The following is a 14874-nucleotide window of genomic DNA, read 5'->3' on the forward strand; positions in this document are numbered from 1 at the left end:
ATATTCCAAATAATATGCTTTTCCGCTTTCTGATTTGTTACATTTTATTCCCTTTCTATTTACCGGTAGCGCCAAGAGTCTTATTCTGTCTATTTACACACAATCGCTCGCACATACACACACACACTCACACGCACTTTCTTATCACAAACCGTTTTGCTCGATAGTGCAGCTACTGGACCATTCATCAGCCACTTACACACGCACGCATTCACACAATGCCTCAGTTTTTTTCCCGTTTGCCTTCAAACTATTAACTGGGCACGCTACTAACTACGGTTGCAAACAGTGTTACCTCATCCTCGTTGCTGCATTATAGTATATATTCTTCTGATGCAATCCCATTCTAGCTTATGCACATTTTGTCTACTCCATCGAAACCACTCTCGCAATCATTCTCCCTAGAGTTGCACGTATCATTACTTCTACCTCAATCCCATCCAGACAATATACAACTTTTATGCCATTCTAAAATTATTTCTTCTGCTTTTGTACACATTTCCTGACAGCTACACGCCGGTTGTGTGATTCTTTTTTATGTTTGCTTCTATTGACGTTATTACTCTGTGTTTGGAGTACACAATCGTTATCAGTGCTGATTTCCATGAATTTCGACCGTCTAGATTTGATGCCTCTTGCGAGTGTAGACTAACGACGCAAAAAAGGTAGGGTTAGGAATCTATCGTTTATAACATAGAAAATCAGTTCGCATCCTAACCCGCCTCCTCTTAATGGTGCGAAAACGTTCGCGCATACACACATTACGAACTCGAACTCGATCGTTCACCAATGCGCGTTTACCATTTCGCGCCTGGGTGAGATTCGGGTTGTATGCGCCGAACCATTAACAAAGCAAGGTTTATTGCAAATTGGCATGCAACCGTCGGTTTGTGTACTCCCGAACATGCAACAACATCACAATTGCTCCATTCGTTCACGGTTGCAAACAAACGTCAACGATGCTACATGCCACACCGACGATGTAATAGACGGTAGCACAGGATGCTAGCAATCGATTGCCGCCCGTCAAACGCAACAACAGCGAATAGCAGTAGTTTGGTCACGCTCATCAATATTCTTGCCTTCACTGACAGCAGCACAATCGATCACTTGAGGTAGGCTTTGTAAAGCATCTGACTTTTCCCGGTGTCCCGCTCTTGCTCCAGATAGAACAGCATATCACGCAGATTAACTCGTTTGATACGCGGCCGTAGTGGTGTTGGCGTTTTCCCACTGAGCGTACCAATACCAGACACTCCAGGCTGCGGAAATAACAGAACGTGTGAGTAGCACTATTCCAAATGGTCGTATGGTTGTGAAAAGCTTTGCCTACCGTAGCAGACGCCGTTACACCTTCCTCCAGCTTGGGTTTCTTTCGTGGACCGATGGCCTGCAGCGCGGTCATGTTTGCATCCCGTTGCCGCAGTTCCTCCATTTCTGCGCGTTGCATTTCTTTCGCCTAGATGGGATTGGTTCAAATGTTATGGTTCAAGATACGCTATCGCAACTAGTCTTCCAATGCTTCTTACCTTTGCCTTCAATTTGGCCTGCTCCGGATCTTCAGTTTTGGAGCGTGATTTGGCTGCCCGCATCAACATTTCCCGCTCCTGCTCTTCGTGCCGTTTCTGTTCAGCTTTGTCTAGCTCTTCAAGAAATTTTATTTGTCCACGCACATCCTTGGTCACTTCGTATCGCGGATCGACCTGTACAATCATACGACATGATGCATTCATGATTAAACAATACCAAATTCAATGTAGTGTTAGAAAAGCATTCTCCATCCAGTACCTTAATGATATCTATCCGATGTTCCGCAATGATGGCTAGCTTCTCAACGACGTTCTTCAACCGTTCCTGGCACGCGTGTGATATCAGCACGGCCACCTCATTGCTCGGCTCCTCGAGACCGTGACGCGCGATAATGTTACGTATTCTCGATTGCAGTGCCGGCAGATGGAGAAACACCTCGTCCTTGCACGACCGTATCTGCGTCCCAACGAACTCGGTCGAGCCGAGGATGCGCTGTGTTTCTTCCGCCAGATTCACGCCGCCCATCGCGGCCACATCGTTAATGTCGTCGTCGCCGTACATAGACGCATGGTGGTGGTAGAACTGCGACTGTGCCGATGCTCCGGCCCGCTTGCTAGCCGCACTCTCCGGATCCGTTCCGCTGGCGGCCGACGACGAGCTAGCCTTCTTCTTGGATGCTCCCGAGAGGTTCTGCGATTTGGCAGTAACAGTTTTATTAGTCGATACGCTCGTTACGGTCGCACCGGCCGTTATCCCGCTACTACTATTGCTACCAACACCGGTCGCAGCCGTTCCGACCGCGCTGGCTCCCGTCGGTGCCGGTGCTGTGGACGAAGAGTTTACAACTACCGTCGCGGAGATGCCCCCGGGCACCGCCGTCGCTGGCGAAGGTGCAACTCCCGCACCCAGTCCGGCGCTTACCGCCGAGGAGGTTAGCGTGAGGGCGGGCATGGTCGGTACAAGACTAACGGCCAGCGAGCCTGCGGTACTGCCAATGACGCTGGCGTTCCCCGAGACTGGCTGCATCGGAGGTGGCACTTGGTTCAAACTAACCACCACGTTCCCACCGCCGGTAATTGCTGTCACTTGCTTTACTTGCGTTGCAGTGGAACCGGAAGCGGCGGCAGCGGCCGCCGCAGCGACGGCCGCCACCGAGGCTACCGGCGTCTGTCCGCGGATCTGATTAACTTGCGTCTGGAGGATCTGTTTGCCGATTCCGCCCGTCGTTACCGTCGTGCCACCGACGGACGTGACCGTGCGCGACACCGGTGTAGTGGTGCGTATCTGTAACGTCGCGCCAGTACGTGTAATCGAGGTGCCGGACGGTGCGCGGATCTACGTGAGCAAATGTTTAACATACACACAGACGGGCAGAGAAAGGTGGAACAGTCAGTCGGACCGGTTGGTGAATGTCCAAGAACAACGAGAACCAACGCAAGACACGCAGCACCATTATCATATTTGCAGGTAAGAAGAGAGAATATGAGGGAATAAAACCATTATTTCATCGTTTTATCTGCGAATCTTAGCACAATTAGGCAAGAGAAGAGTGTTGTTCTTTTGTTTGTGGCGAGACACTAGTTTCGATTTTCTTTTTCGAAAAGACTATCCTTAAGCGCCCAAAGGGTTTTACACTAGGAATTTTTAACGTAACAAAACTAATATTTTAACATGAGAAAATGTTTGGATAGAACAGCATTTATGACATGTAGAACGAATCTCTGCATCTACTGTCCATCACATTTAACGAAACGTAAATAGAACACACACATAGAACATTAATATCCCCTAAAGTATGACCGCTAACATTAAAACGTTGTGTGGGTTGCGTAAAAGTACAATTTTCAAACATTAAACAATTGCATAAATTATGACGATTTCTTCTCTTGAACACAAACATTAATTAAAATCGAAACATTTGTCTGCCTTAAACAAAACATGTCACCTTTCTATCGTGGACATGGCAATTAATCAACGGCCACGATGTTCCAATTTATACCTATTGCGTTGAACATATTCCTTTCAGCGGCAGAGAGAAATTTAGTGTCGAAACTAAAAACGTATTCAAATGTTGTAAAATAGACTAAATCATAATAAAGTAAACAAAACGATTCAGTTTGCAAGCCATACTAGCTAACTATGTAAAAGGTGTCATGCATGCTTGATAACAATATATAGAGTAAGTTCAATAAGAAAAGTCCCGGGCTAAGGTCAAACAAAGGAACTAGTAACTAGGAATGGAGTACTGGGGAGGAAGTATCTATTGTGGAAGGATGAGATACAACAACGGTTGATAATGGTTTGCGCAAGACAGAGACGGATAAACAGAACGATACAGGATATTTTCATCCCGGTAGAAGGAACATAAATCCAGCACCAATATGTTGAGAGGAGGTAGTATTTGATAAGTAGGAGTACACTAAAAATCCGGCGGTGGGATTATTGGTTATTGTATCATTGGGAATGCATATTTTATCTTTCCAACGTTTGTTTTAGTGTTATGGATTTAAATAAAAATCAATAAAATCGTTCCTTCGTAACTATAAACACAAATATGTGTCGGGCCAGATCGAGTTCCGTTTTGGAAAGATAAAATAAACCCCCTTCGGTTGAATCAAAAAGAAAAGCAGCGGCTAAACGAACGCTCTAAGTCGCATTCAAGAGTAAAAACAAATAAGTAAAACACATTCCAGTCAGACGCAAAAAGAGGGTTAGGATAGCAGCAAGTAACAGCAATTATCGTAAGATAGGAACAACTACCATTGTTTTATGATTTTGTTTTGTTTCATTCTCTACGGTACTAGATGCGGAATAATAACAATGCAAATCATAGAAAAAGCTAAAAAAGATAGTTACTGTCCCATCGCGTAAAAAGATAAGGCAGCGGACGATATGTACGATTCGTAAAATGGTTCAGGCAAGCAACCATTTTGGTCTCAAAGCCAAACAGAGCAATTAATCGGCAATAGAGCCAAAACTGTCTTGTGTTTAGACTAGTATTGAAAACATAACTAAGAAGCATTCAATTCACATTTACACCGCAACCTTCCCAACTTTAAACAATTGCAATATTAAAAGCTGTTAATCTTGAATGAAGATTTTAAGTTTTGCCTGCTAGTATCCGGCACCATCATGCGTTGATACTCGGAGCTAAGATCTTCATTCAAGATTGGTTTGCTTGTTCATGTACGGTTATATTTGACCGCCTGTAACTGCTCTTACTTTGCTCTTAATGACTAAATTACATAATTGACTTGTCTTATTTGAGCAAGAGCAAACATTATTAAACACGCAAACGATTTTCGTTATATCGTACGTACATCTAATCCCACATATGCTAAAATATTACAATCCTTTTGGAAATTTGTAACGCGTTTTTTTTTCTATGTAAACTAACAACCGTGCACATACTACATATATTAGTAAAAAAGGAATAAAAAAAACATACTCGATACTAGTGTTGGCGATAGGAGTTTTGTAATGTTGCGTTTGCAGGATCGTTTTGAGAATGGTCGGAAGAAGAATATAGCATAATCAATAGGAGAGGCATTATTACTACAAAAGAAAACAAAATAGAAGCGACAATATGGGAATAGCGGGAAGCGGTGCTAATTGATTGATTAAAAAGTAGCAGTTTTGCTAAAAAAAATAGTTAGGAAAACTTGAATGCAAAGGACAGTTGTGCAACAAATTACCGATAAACGAAAAGGAGTAGGTTTGCAAAGGAAAAAATAACTGGTGGCATAATCCACTGGTTTTATAGAAGTGTAAGAAAAAAACAATAATTAAGGGACCCATAGAGCAAAGGGCATACGAGGGTGATAAAGAAAAGAACAAATACTACTAAATTTCTCTAAGTACCTGCTGAGCGGAGGAAATGTACGTAGCACTCCCACTCACCGGTAGCAATGCAGGAGGTGTGGTTGAGATGGTTTGCGGCAGCTGCTGGCCGCCCGCCGTCTGCACGATCGTCGTATGACCGATCGTGGTGGCGTTTGGTCTAATTTGTTGGGCAGTTATAGAGCGTGGTCCTACAATGGTCGTTGTCGTTGAACCCGTTTGGTGTTGCTGTAAGGGTGTCTGTATTCGCACGGGAGCCGCCGGCCGGATGGTGGTTTGCCCGATCCGTGGCACTGTCGTCATGCCGGATTGAGAGGTTAGCATACGAATTTGCGTCTGACCGACCATACTGTTCTGCGACACGATCGTCGGTGCGACCGGACGTATTTGGGCCTAAAAGTGGATCAAATATACGTTAACGGCGTTGACACCTTGCAATTCGGTATGTAATACTTACAGGAATTTGGGATAAGGCGGTAGTACCAAAGGCAACTGCGGTCGAGGGCGGGTTGATACCTTCGATCGTTATTTCTTTAGTCACTAGCGATTGCCGTAGCAGTGGTAAACTTTTCTATTGATTGTATAAAATACAAATTGAACAGTTTAGTACTCCGGTTCGTTTTCTTCTCTGCCGCCCTTTCATTACCTTCAGAAAGCCAATCAAACAGGGTTGCGGACTAGCGTTCAGTAGGCGCTCGAGCCGTTCGCAAAACTCCGCCGGATCGACGTTCGCATCCACCAACTCCTGTATAAGCGTTCGCACATTCTGCTCCACCTTCGCCGGTTCCCGCTTCGAGAGTTCGATTAGGTTCGTCAGAAATTTGCTACACTTTTCTTTGGTATTATCTAAGGAGTTTCGCTGCTGCGCCGGTGTCGTACCCGGTGTGGTGGTAACAACAACCGTCTGCTGTTGCGATTGCTGTTGGCCTACGGAATGAGGTGTCGCGACGACGGTCGTCGTCTGCTGTTGGTGCTGCTGCTGTTGTGCCGCCAGCACCGTCGGTTGTCCTCCCACCTGCGACGGGGAGTGAGTGATCGTGATATTTTGCTGAGCGGCCAGGGCCGGGACCGGCGCCACTGATGCAACCGGCGTCGGCTGGGTGGAGATGTAGCTGGTCGGTGCCGTCGTTATTGACTGTGAGCTCACTATTATTGCACCGGAGCCGGATGAATGTGTCTGAAATCGAGGACAAATCGAACAAGTCAATCATTGGCGAAAACATTGCAGACGATGCTACATTCAGGACACATAACCGTTTGCAACCGTGTTGCTTTTAATGGAATACACTTAGCTAGCAATAGCTGAATCTAGAATGCAGTCAATGGAGGGACGAATGGGGAACATAAAACTGAACAGTACACTACCGGTTCTCGGCCAATTCGGGCGCGCAAGGAAGAACTTAAGTAAACAAATCAAAACATTCATTTTTGTACACTCAATCAATCAGCGACACGATTTGCCAATAGAGATTGCATTGCGAAACAAAAGAAAAGGCACAGAGTAAAACATAATCACCTTCAGTAAACCAAACAATGAACAAAAACGACAAAAAACAAAACGTCCAGCACAAATTTCATCGACATAATCATTTGTAAAAAGCGTAATTTTGTTTATACCCACTTGCATACATCGCAAATGGAAGGAATTCGTTTTGGAAACGTGTCCCAACAGCATTAAACTCATGCGAATGTAACATAAAAAGGTTCAAAGCATTGATCAATTTGAAGTTAGCAATAAATTTGCCATTGAAAATTATAACACGAGGAGTGAGCTACACCTCGTATGGAGCCCAATTTTAGTACCAATTTCCCTAGAGATCTTACCAATTTCTGCGTAGCTCACACCTTTTTCGATAGCTTCAGGACCTTCTTTCAACAACAAACAAATCAAAAGGACCATTTGTAAAGATTTTGAACATGCGCTTTACAGTATTATTAGGAAATCAGATATTAAAGTGTCATTCTTGTTAAAAACAATCAACACAAGAAACATATAAGCAAAAGAAACGATCATTAACTTGAACGAAACATTTAGAACATGGACATGTTCCGCGGCGATCAAACGCTCCCCCATGAAAACACGAAACATTGCTCAAAATGTATCGCGTGGAGGATGATTATTGAAAGTAATGTGGTTCATACATTGGAAACGAAGAATACACAATCAACCAACCAAAAAACTATATTTGTTCCAAGACTAAACAAAAAAAAAACGTAGTTGTGTGAAGTCAACAAGCAGATTCGGTTTGGATTTGGTAATTACATTTTGCTTCTGTTTCACCTGTTGCGCACTGGTGACAATGGTCTTTCGGAGGGCTAATGGAGGACCGGTAAACCTACTTACAGCTGGTACAGTTTGCAACCGTATCGTGGAGTTGGCGGACGATCCAGTAAGACTGGCGGGTGTAATTTGGGCACCGGCCGGGGCCGGACCGATCCGGAGCAGCTGAAACTGGCCCTGCTCATTCTTCAGCAGCAGCGTCGAACCTTGCTGTCCTTGAAGGGCACTTAATGTGATCTACCGATCGCAATTTTGTTTTTTGTGAGGTGGTGTTTGTTCAGGTTCAGGTTGGTACGGTACGGTCATCCAGAATTTCCCGCAATTCCAGTAATTCCATATTCAGTATTCCATTTTTCATGTCGATCGTTGTTACCGCCAGGATGAGATGTTGTAGAGCAAATGGGAATAAAAGAAATACAATTGTTATAAATATTTGTTCATTTTCTTGTATTCTAAGACCCCACACAGATATGAAACGTCACAAAATATACAACCGAAAAACAAATGTTAACATCAAAATCATACGACGCAGGTAAACATTAAAACAGTATTAGAATAAATTATAATTCAACACACTACAATAATTTTAACTTCAAAACAGTCCAAAACTTAAATCGAACGTCTGTGGCGTCATTAACTTCTTTACTTTATAAAAATCAAAACATCTCAAACGAACTTATTAATATTTACTTCAAATCATGTTTTCTTTTGATTTTTTTTGGTTTTTATAAATCTTGTTATTTCTTTTTTAAATAAATGCAGAATTTAAAAAAAGCCTTATTTGTTTTCCAATAGAATAAACGATTTACTCTTCAGTCTTATCACTAAAACAAAACAAATTGGACAAATACAAAAATGAAGCTCTTAATGCACAATAAACAACTTCACAGACATTATACATAAAAAAGCATAGCAAAGTGAAGCACAAAATTAACAGCAACAAATGAGAAACAATAAAATCCGAATTAATAATACAATCACAACAAGCTTAACATGATAATATGCTCAAAAAAAAACAAAAGTGCAAAGCTTAAACAAAGCGTTTAAGTACGACATTTGGTGAACTTATCAACTCTAACGTAAAATAAAAGGTAAAATTCTTAAGTAGTTGTGAGTAAATTGTTTGATTCTTACAGCGCTTGCGTTTGGTGGTCTAGTACTAACTATTGGCTGACTACCAATAACAACTCTAGGTGATACAGCGGCAACAGTTTTCTGCTGTGCTTGTGTGGGTTGTGCGCCAGGCCTAACATTTACAATTTGTACACCGGGTAAACCGACTATGTTTGGTGTTGCCTACGGAATTGTGAAGTTCGATACAAAAGACGTATTAGTATTTTTAGTAATTTGATTAAAGTTTCAATCTCTAGCTGTACGATCGCAATGCTCGATTAACGGAAGACGCCAACTAGCTCGTATATGATCACTAAAATTGTGGTTTTATCGTTGAATGTTGGGCGTGAAGACGATTCCAGGAAATGTAAGGGCAGTTTAAGTTTGCAAGCAGCAGCACAAACTTTGTAACTTGGTTAAACTAGTAGCATTAATTTTGTACGACTATGTTTTTCCACTCTTAATGTTCCTAGCGTGACGATCTACTTGATCTCGGGGGTTATGTCTCCCTCTTCAGCAAATGTTCAGAAAACTTCACTGAAGGGTTTAGATTACAGCATACTCAAAGGTCAATTCAACCTTTAATATACACTATTCCAAAATATCCGAAATGCTGATAGCTTAAGTTGTGCCGTTCTATTTCTTCTCATTTTTTATTTTAATAAAAAAGCTTCATATTGTAAACACCGCTCAATGTTAAAAATGTTAACAGGCATTAACACATTTATATGATACAGTTTAATCAGAACAATTTATAACGAAAGTCGCCTTAAAAATGTTGAGAAACAATAACAAAGCTTTTGTTTCGATTAGTAATGCTTTTCGTTTAATGTTGAACACGACATCCAGTTCCACACATACGAACACGCAAATATGCAGCCATTAACCCTCAAGAATGAAGGTCAATGACACTGCTTTTGGCAAACCGGCCACACTCTCCCACCAAAATATTCTGCGTAGAAGATCCGTGTAGAACAAACAAAAACAGGCATGAAAAGGATTAATATATGTGGCATGTATCTCGGCGAGAGCCACTTTATTTGTCTATCAAACTCAAAGCCGCATCGTAATATGACACACGTTTCGGAATCAGCTGGGATTCGGTGCCATCCCTATGGTGATGATGATGATGCTGTTGGGAGGCAATACTGCCCACCACCAACACAACCATACGAACCAATCTCTACCAGAGTGGTGGTGATGAGAAGCGAAAATACCGGCACTCCAAAATCCAACCCGTCAAAGATCGCATTGGATAGGGAACGCGAGTTTTTTTGTTCTTCTTCATCTCAACCTCTATAAAGCAGCGTTGGTGACGTACGATGCTGCACGGTGTCGGTGAAGCCCTGCCCGCCATAACATACACGCTCACAGAGCGCGCGGATTACGTCGGCGAACGTGCGAGAGAGCGAAATATGGAGCGCGCGCTCAAGCATAAAACGCCCGCAAACGTCACGCGCGATACGTATAGTGGTGTGACGGAGTGACTATGTGTGAGTGGTGCGTGAAAAACGCGGGATTTTCTTGCACGACGATGACTAGTTTCAGGGTTCGATAATTGCACATCCACCTGACCAAAACCCACTAAAAAAAATCTACCAAAATTGGTTCATATGACTGTTTCATAACTTTTAAAAGTTTCACAGCAAATTTCAACACACTAAAACACTGATTTACAATCAATTATAAGGTTCTGCCAACTCTTGACACACAGTTCGTAATTCTTCGGTTCAATTGCAATCGATATACCCACAGGTGGTTTACAATTTCGCTGACTGGAGTGAAAGTTCGCGGCTTAAGCCCACACGAACACAAAAACCAGAGCGACGATCGTAGCAACCGAAGAATATGAAACCGAACAGCAACCAGCACCACAAGAAGCACTTTAGCTTATAGACACATTTAAACCATTTATTAAATTGTTTGATACAAATTTAAATAACATAGTACATGCCACGTGTGAAATACGCTGCAACATCCATGCGAGCAATCGACAATCCTTGTTGAGCACGAGAGGGACGCATCGAAATCTCGCTTCATGCGTGTGTTTTTGCTTACTTTCTCCAGTAGCAGGCACACGCACGCACACCCAAATAATGCTACATATCTGTAGCATGCGATATGTTCCATTCCAGATTGATCAACTTATACGGAACGAATCCTGCCAATGTGGTAGTAGTGTGCGGCGATGCTATTGGTGGTAGTAATGTTTACATCCTTAACCTGTCACACTTCACCGACTGTCTCTGCGTGACTTGCTCTCATTGTTTCTTCTGGAACTGGAGCTATCTGACAGGTGAAAGGCTCTCTCCTCTGCACAGCCTCCACACCGGTAAATGCCGGTTGCACGGTTATAATTGATCAACCTGAGGTACCCCTAATCAGTCACAACAAACACGAGAGACGTAATAAATTCCTAAGGAATTCAAAGCCCTTCTTAGTCATTTCACTTTTATCGATATCAGTCACAACAAATATCCTGTGGGCGAAGTATGTTCGCTAATTAGGGCCAATGGAGCCAGTAGACGATCAAATAGGGCAATTGTGTGTATGTTAGTAGAACAACGGGTTATGCAAAACTATTATTGCCAACGGGTTTTTGAGGAGGTGAGACTCTCGAACAAGAGACTGATCGATTAAAACATAAGCAATAAAAAAAACATCGAGAAAGCATGCCAAGGCGTGCATAATCTACCTGATTGTTGATCGGTTTCGAAACCGTCACGATGCCGGGCGTCCCGGTATTCATGACCGTGCCACCACCGGACGAGTTCTTGATGATGATCGTCTGCGGTGTGGCACCGGGTTGCTGTTGCCCGGGCTGACCAGCACCGGGCTGTTGCTGGATCGTGGTACCGGTGATAGTTTTGGTCCCGCCACCGGTCGCAACCACGTTCGTCTGGATCAGCTGTGGCTGCTGCGACATCGTAAGCGTGCCGTTCGGCAGCGAGGACGGTGTCAGCGTGACGCGGTTGTTGTTCATGTTGAGGACCGCCGTCTGTGTACCGCCGGCTGCAGGATAAACCAATTTCACTGGTTCATTCTTTGGCATATTCGACGACGTTACAAGGTGGTTATTGCTGAGAACGATGTTGCTGCTGTTGCTCACAGCGGCCGAATAACTGTGCTGTGGTGGGACGTTGAACGGCGGAGGTGGATGCTGACCGAGGACGGTACCGCCGCTAACACTGCGCGCAGGTACCACAATCTGCTGGCTGATGATGTTAACGGTTCCGCCGCCTCCGCCGGTTGTACCCCCCGTGGCAACCACCGTTGCTGGGATTGCGTTACGTTGCTGTTGCTGCTGCTGATGTTGCTGATGGTGGCCAACGCTGTTCGATAACGCACCACCGACAACGGCGCTACTACCACCAATACCTTTCCCACCGATCACCGTCGTTATCGAGCTGTTCCCACTCGCGTTCACCACGAACGTCTTGCCAAGGTTGTTATTATTGGTCGTAATCGTATTGTTGTTAATGATAGCACTATGGTTCGCACTAATATTCGACACTATTTCACCATTCGTAATGAGGCCACCGTGTTTCTTTTGCTGCTGTGCGAGAGTCGACGACACTGCCTGTACTGGTGGTGAAGCACTGCTGCTGCTGCTACTGCTCGTACCCCCATTAGACACAACGCCTGCCTCGATGCGTGCACCAGCAGTTTGATTTTTAACACCACCGACCGTCACGTTCGGCCCTGCTACACTTTCAACTTGTTGCACCTGGGTCACGTTCGCGTCCAACTGATTTTCCAGCGTACCGACTATCGCATTCACCGCGGATTCGTCGACGTCTGATTTAAGCGCTTCTTCCAAAAAGTTGGCAGACGCCATTTTCTTCTGTCGCGAACCCACTGCCCATTTTTAGTCGAACGCAACCACAACTTCGTTAAAAGATAGATGATGTTGACGTTTTCGTCGAAAAGGTGGTTCGGGTTTGACAGTTGTTTCGTTCAGTGCGTGCGCGTTCGCAATCGCTTTCGGTTCAGGATTTTTGGTTCTCGCTCGCGTGGTTTATCAACACAGATCACCCCTATGCTGTGATAAAATTATGTTCTTTCGACGTACCGGTGCGAAGGTGGGATTATGCACACAGAACGCATTACGAGCAACACAAGCGTACAACACCCAATGCTTTCCGTTGGTTATCAGCACAATCATTTTCTGGTTTCGCCCGTACAACACACTTCAACGCAGCACTTATGATGATTGCAGGGTTCGCAGCCCAATGTAATTCACTTTTTTAACATCCACTTTTTACACGAAATCCTACAATTGAAATGTAAATTTCAATGTATTATGAAGAACTTCCATTATTGTACCCTTATTGTTCATAACATTGTCGTTTTAGATTACATATTTTGCTTCGAGAATACAACCAAATACGCACATTTCGGGTATCTGCACCAGTTTTCGGCAGATTAGTGCAGCTGTTAAGAAGTATCTACGCAAACAATGCTGCAAAACTTCGTATCCTAAAGACTAGATACCGGTATATACCTATTCATTCATCGCGCTAGATCTTATTTCATAACAGATTTTAACATTTTCTGGGATTGATAAAATCTGACGGTTACCCTTTACGCATTCTTAAAAAAATCGAATGCAATTTTGAACAAATATTTTATCATTTTCGCCGGAGTTCGCTCGTTGCGATGAATGTGTTGTTCACCCCTGTTTGTTTGACGTTAGTTTCGTTAAATATCGGACGTTTGGCGATGCCATCGAGGAACCCGCGCTGCTTCGGCAGTATCCTCCTGTTTGCCTGATACACCGATGCAAGCCAACGCAAACGCGCTTCTGCTGCGAAATCAATCGATTCTCGTCGTTGTACGACGATCGCCGAACAACCCCCGGAATGACGATGACGACGCAATGATGCTTGAGAAGCAATCCCCCACACGACACAATAATGCGCTCCGTGCGACGATGACGATATAGTGAAATTATGCTTCCCCCTCCACAAAATGCAATTAACAGCGTCACTAATCTCCCGTACGGCCCACAAGGATGCCTTGCAGCAGTAATGCACTTCTTTCTTTGTATGATGTTGCAACTTTGCACAACCTATTTATCGTGGCATTATTTTTTTGTAACACAATGCATCTTCTCGTGAGCTTCACACATCGTACGCATTGCGTGCGTGTTTCGTAAAGCAGCGAGTAAAGCTTTACACACTTTTGCATGGCAACCACCCTTGAGTGGAAACCGATGCGAACCGGTTGCTGAGGAAAAAAAACATTTCACACATAGGCGGACATCGGAAGTTCGATGACACCCTGAACGATGGAAAGCTGGAAATTTGCTTCCTGCGAGCCAACAGGAAACTGGATTATTTTCACAATTCAACCGCCGCACACAAAATAAAGCCTGCGCTTATTTTCTCATTATGAAACAATCACTCGCGAAACCTCAGGTACAGCAAACACTTCAGTAAGAAACACCATATGAAAATGCAAGCCATCGTTGCCGATGCACCGTACAACGACGCCGGACGTTTCGGGACGATGGTAAACCACTCTGGACGATGCCACCGTTGGGCAAAGCCTTCTATTGGCTTTCACCACGATTGAACACATTCTAGCGTACCGTTTTCAACGCTGTAAGCGACATTTTTGCACGAACGCACCCATCATCACCTTCGTCACCACGCACAAAAAATTGCTCCGTCTTTATCGCCGCCACGCCAGAAAAATCACATCCCGGAACTCCCGCAACCAGCCGAGCTTAGACGGTGGTGTATGCAAGTGTTCCATCAACAAACGGGCGACGCTACACAGTGGGCAATAATGAAAGTATCAATCATCTGCCTTAATTTAACTGTTTTTCGTGTCAATTGAATGAATATTTCACTATGAACACATATTCAACGCATTGTATCTGAGAATACAATTGGTTCAATCGCAATTATAAAATATTAACGCGAAACGTCTTCTTTCATAGACCGTGGTCTAAACTGTATCAGACGACAAGGGGCGTTTTGACGTTTAGTTAAATGACGGCAAGTCTGCGATGTAGGTGGTGTTCAAATTTTCCCCAAAAGTTAACATTACATGAACATAAGTTACTATTTCAACGCTGTACTGCAACACATTTTTATTTTAAT

The 14874-nt window shown here is 43.8% G+C and overlaps 1 protein-coding gene across 1 annotated transcript; it reads right to left on the reverse strand.

Annotated features, from left to right (window-relative positions):
- Positions 1-1106: 1106 nt before the first annotated feature.
- LOC128715482 (transcription initiation factor TFIID subunit 4) lies at positions 1107-12602 on the reverse strand. The gene is made up of 10 exons (XM_053810387.1): positions 11460-12602; positions 8786-8947; positions 7715-7888; positions 6017-6547; positions 5828-5941; positions 5431-5763; positions 1789-2865; positions 1530-1703; positions 1334-1459; positions 1107-1262 (listed from the first exon to the last, which is right to left on the reverse strand). The coding sequence occupies exons 1-10, from the start codon at positions 12600-12602 to the stop codon at positions 1107-1109; spliced, it is 3990 nt and encodes a 1329-aa protein (XP_053666362.1).
- Between the last annotated feature and the right edge of the window lie 2272 nt (positions 12603-14874).

This window comes from Anopheles marshallii, chromosome 3, assembly GCF_943734725.1.
Source record: "Anopheles marshallii chromosome 3, idAnoMarsDA_429_01, whole genome shotgun sequence".
Taxonomy (NCBI): Eukaryota; Metazoa; Arthropoda; class Insecta; order Diptera; family Culicidae; genus Anopheles; species Anopheles marshallii.

Coding starts and splice junctions, on each gene's coding strand:
- LOC128715482 (XM_053810387.1), bottom strand. CDS start 12,602: ATGGCGTCTGCCAACTTTTTGGAAGAAGCGCTTAAATCAGACGTCGAC. Junction 5,764..5,827: donor CCGCCTTATCCCAAATTCCT/GTAAGTATTACA, acceptor ATCCACTTTTAG/GCCCAAATACGTCCGGTCGC. Junction 1,704..1,788: donor ATCGGATAGATATCATTAAG/GTACTGGATGGA, acceptor ATGATTGTACAG/GTCGATCCGCGATACGAAGT.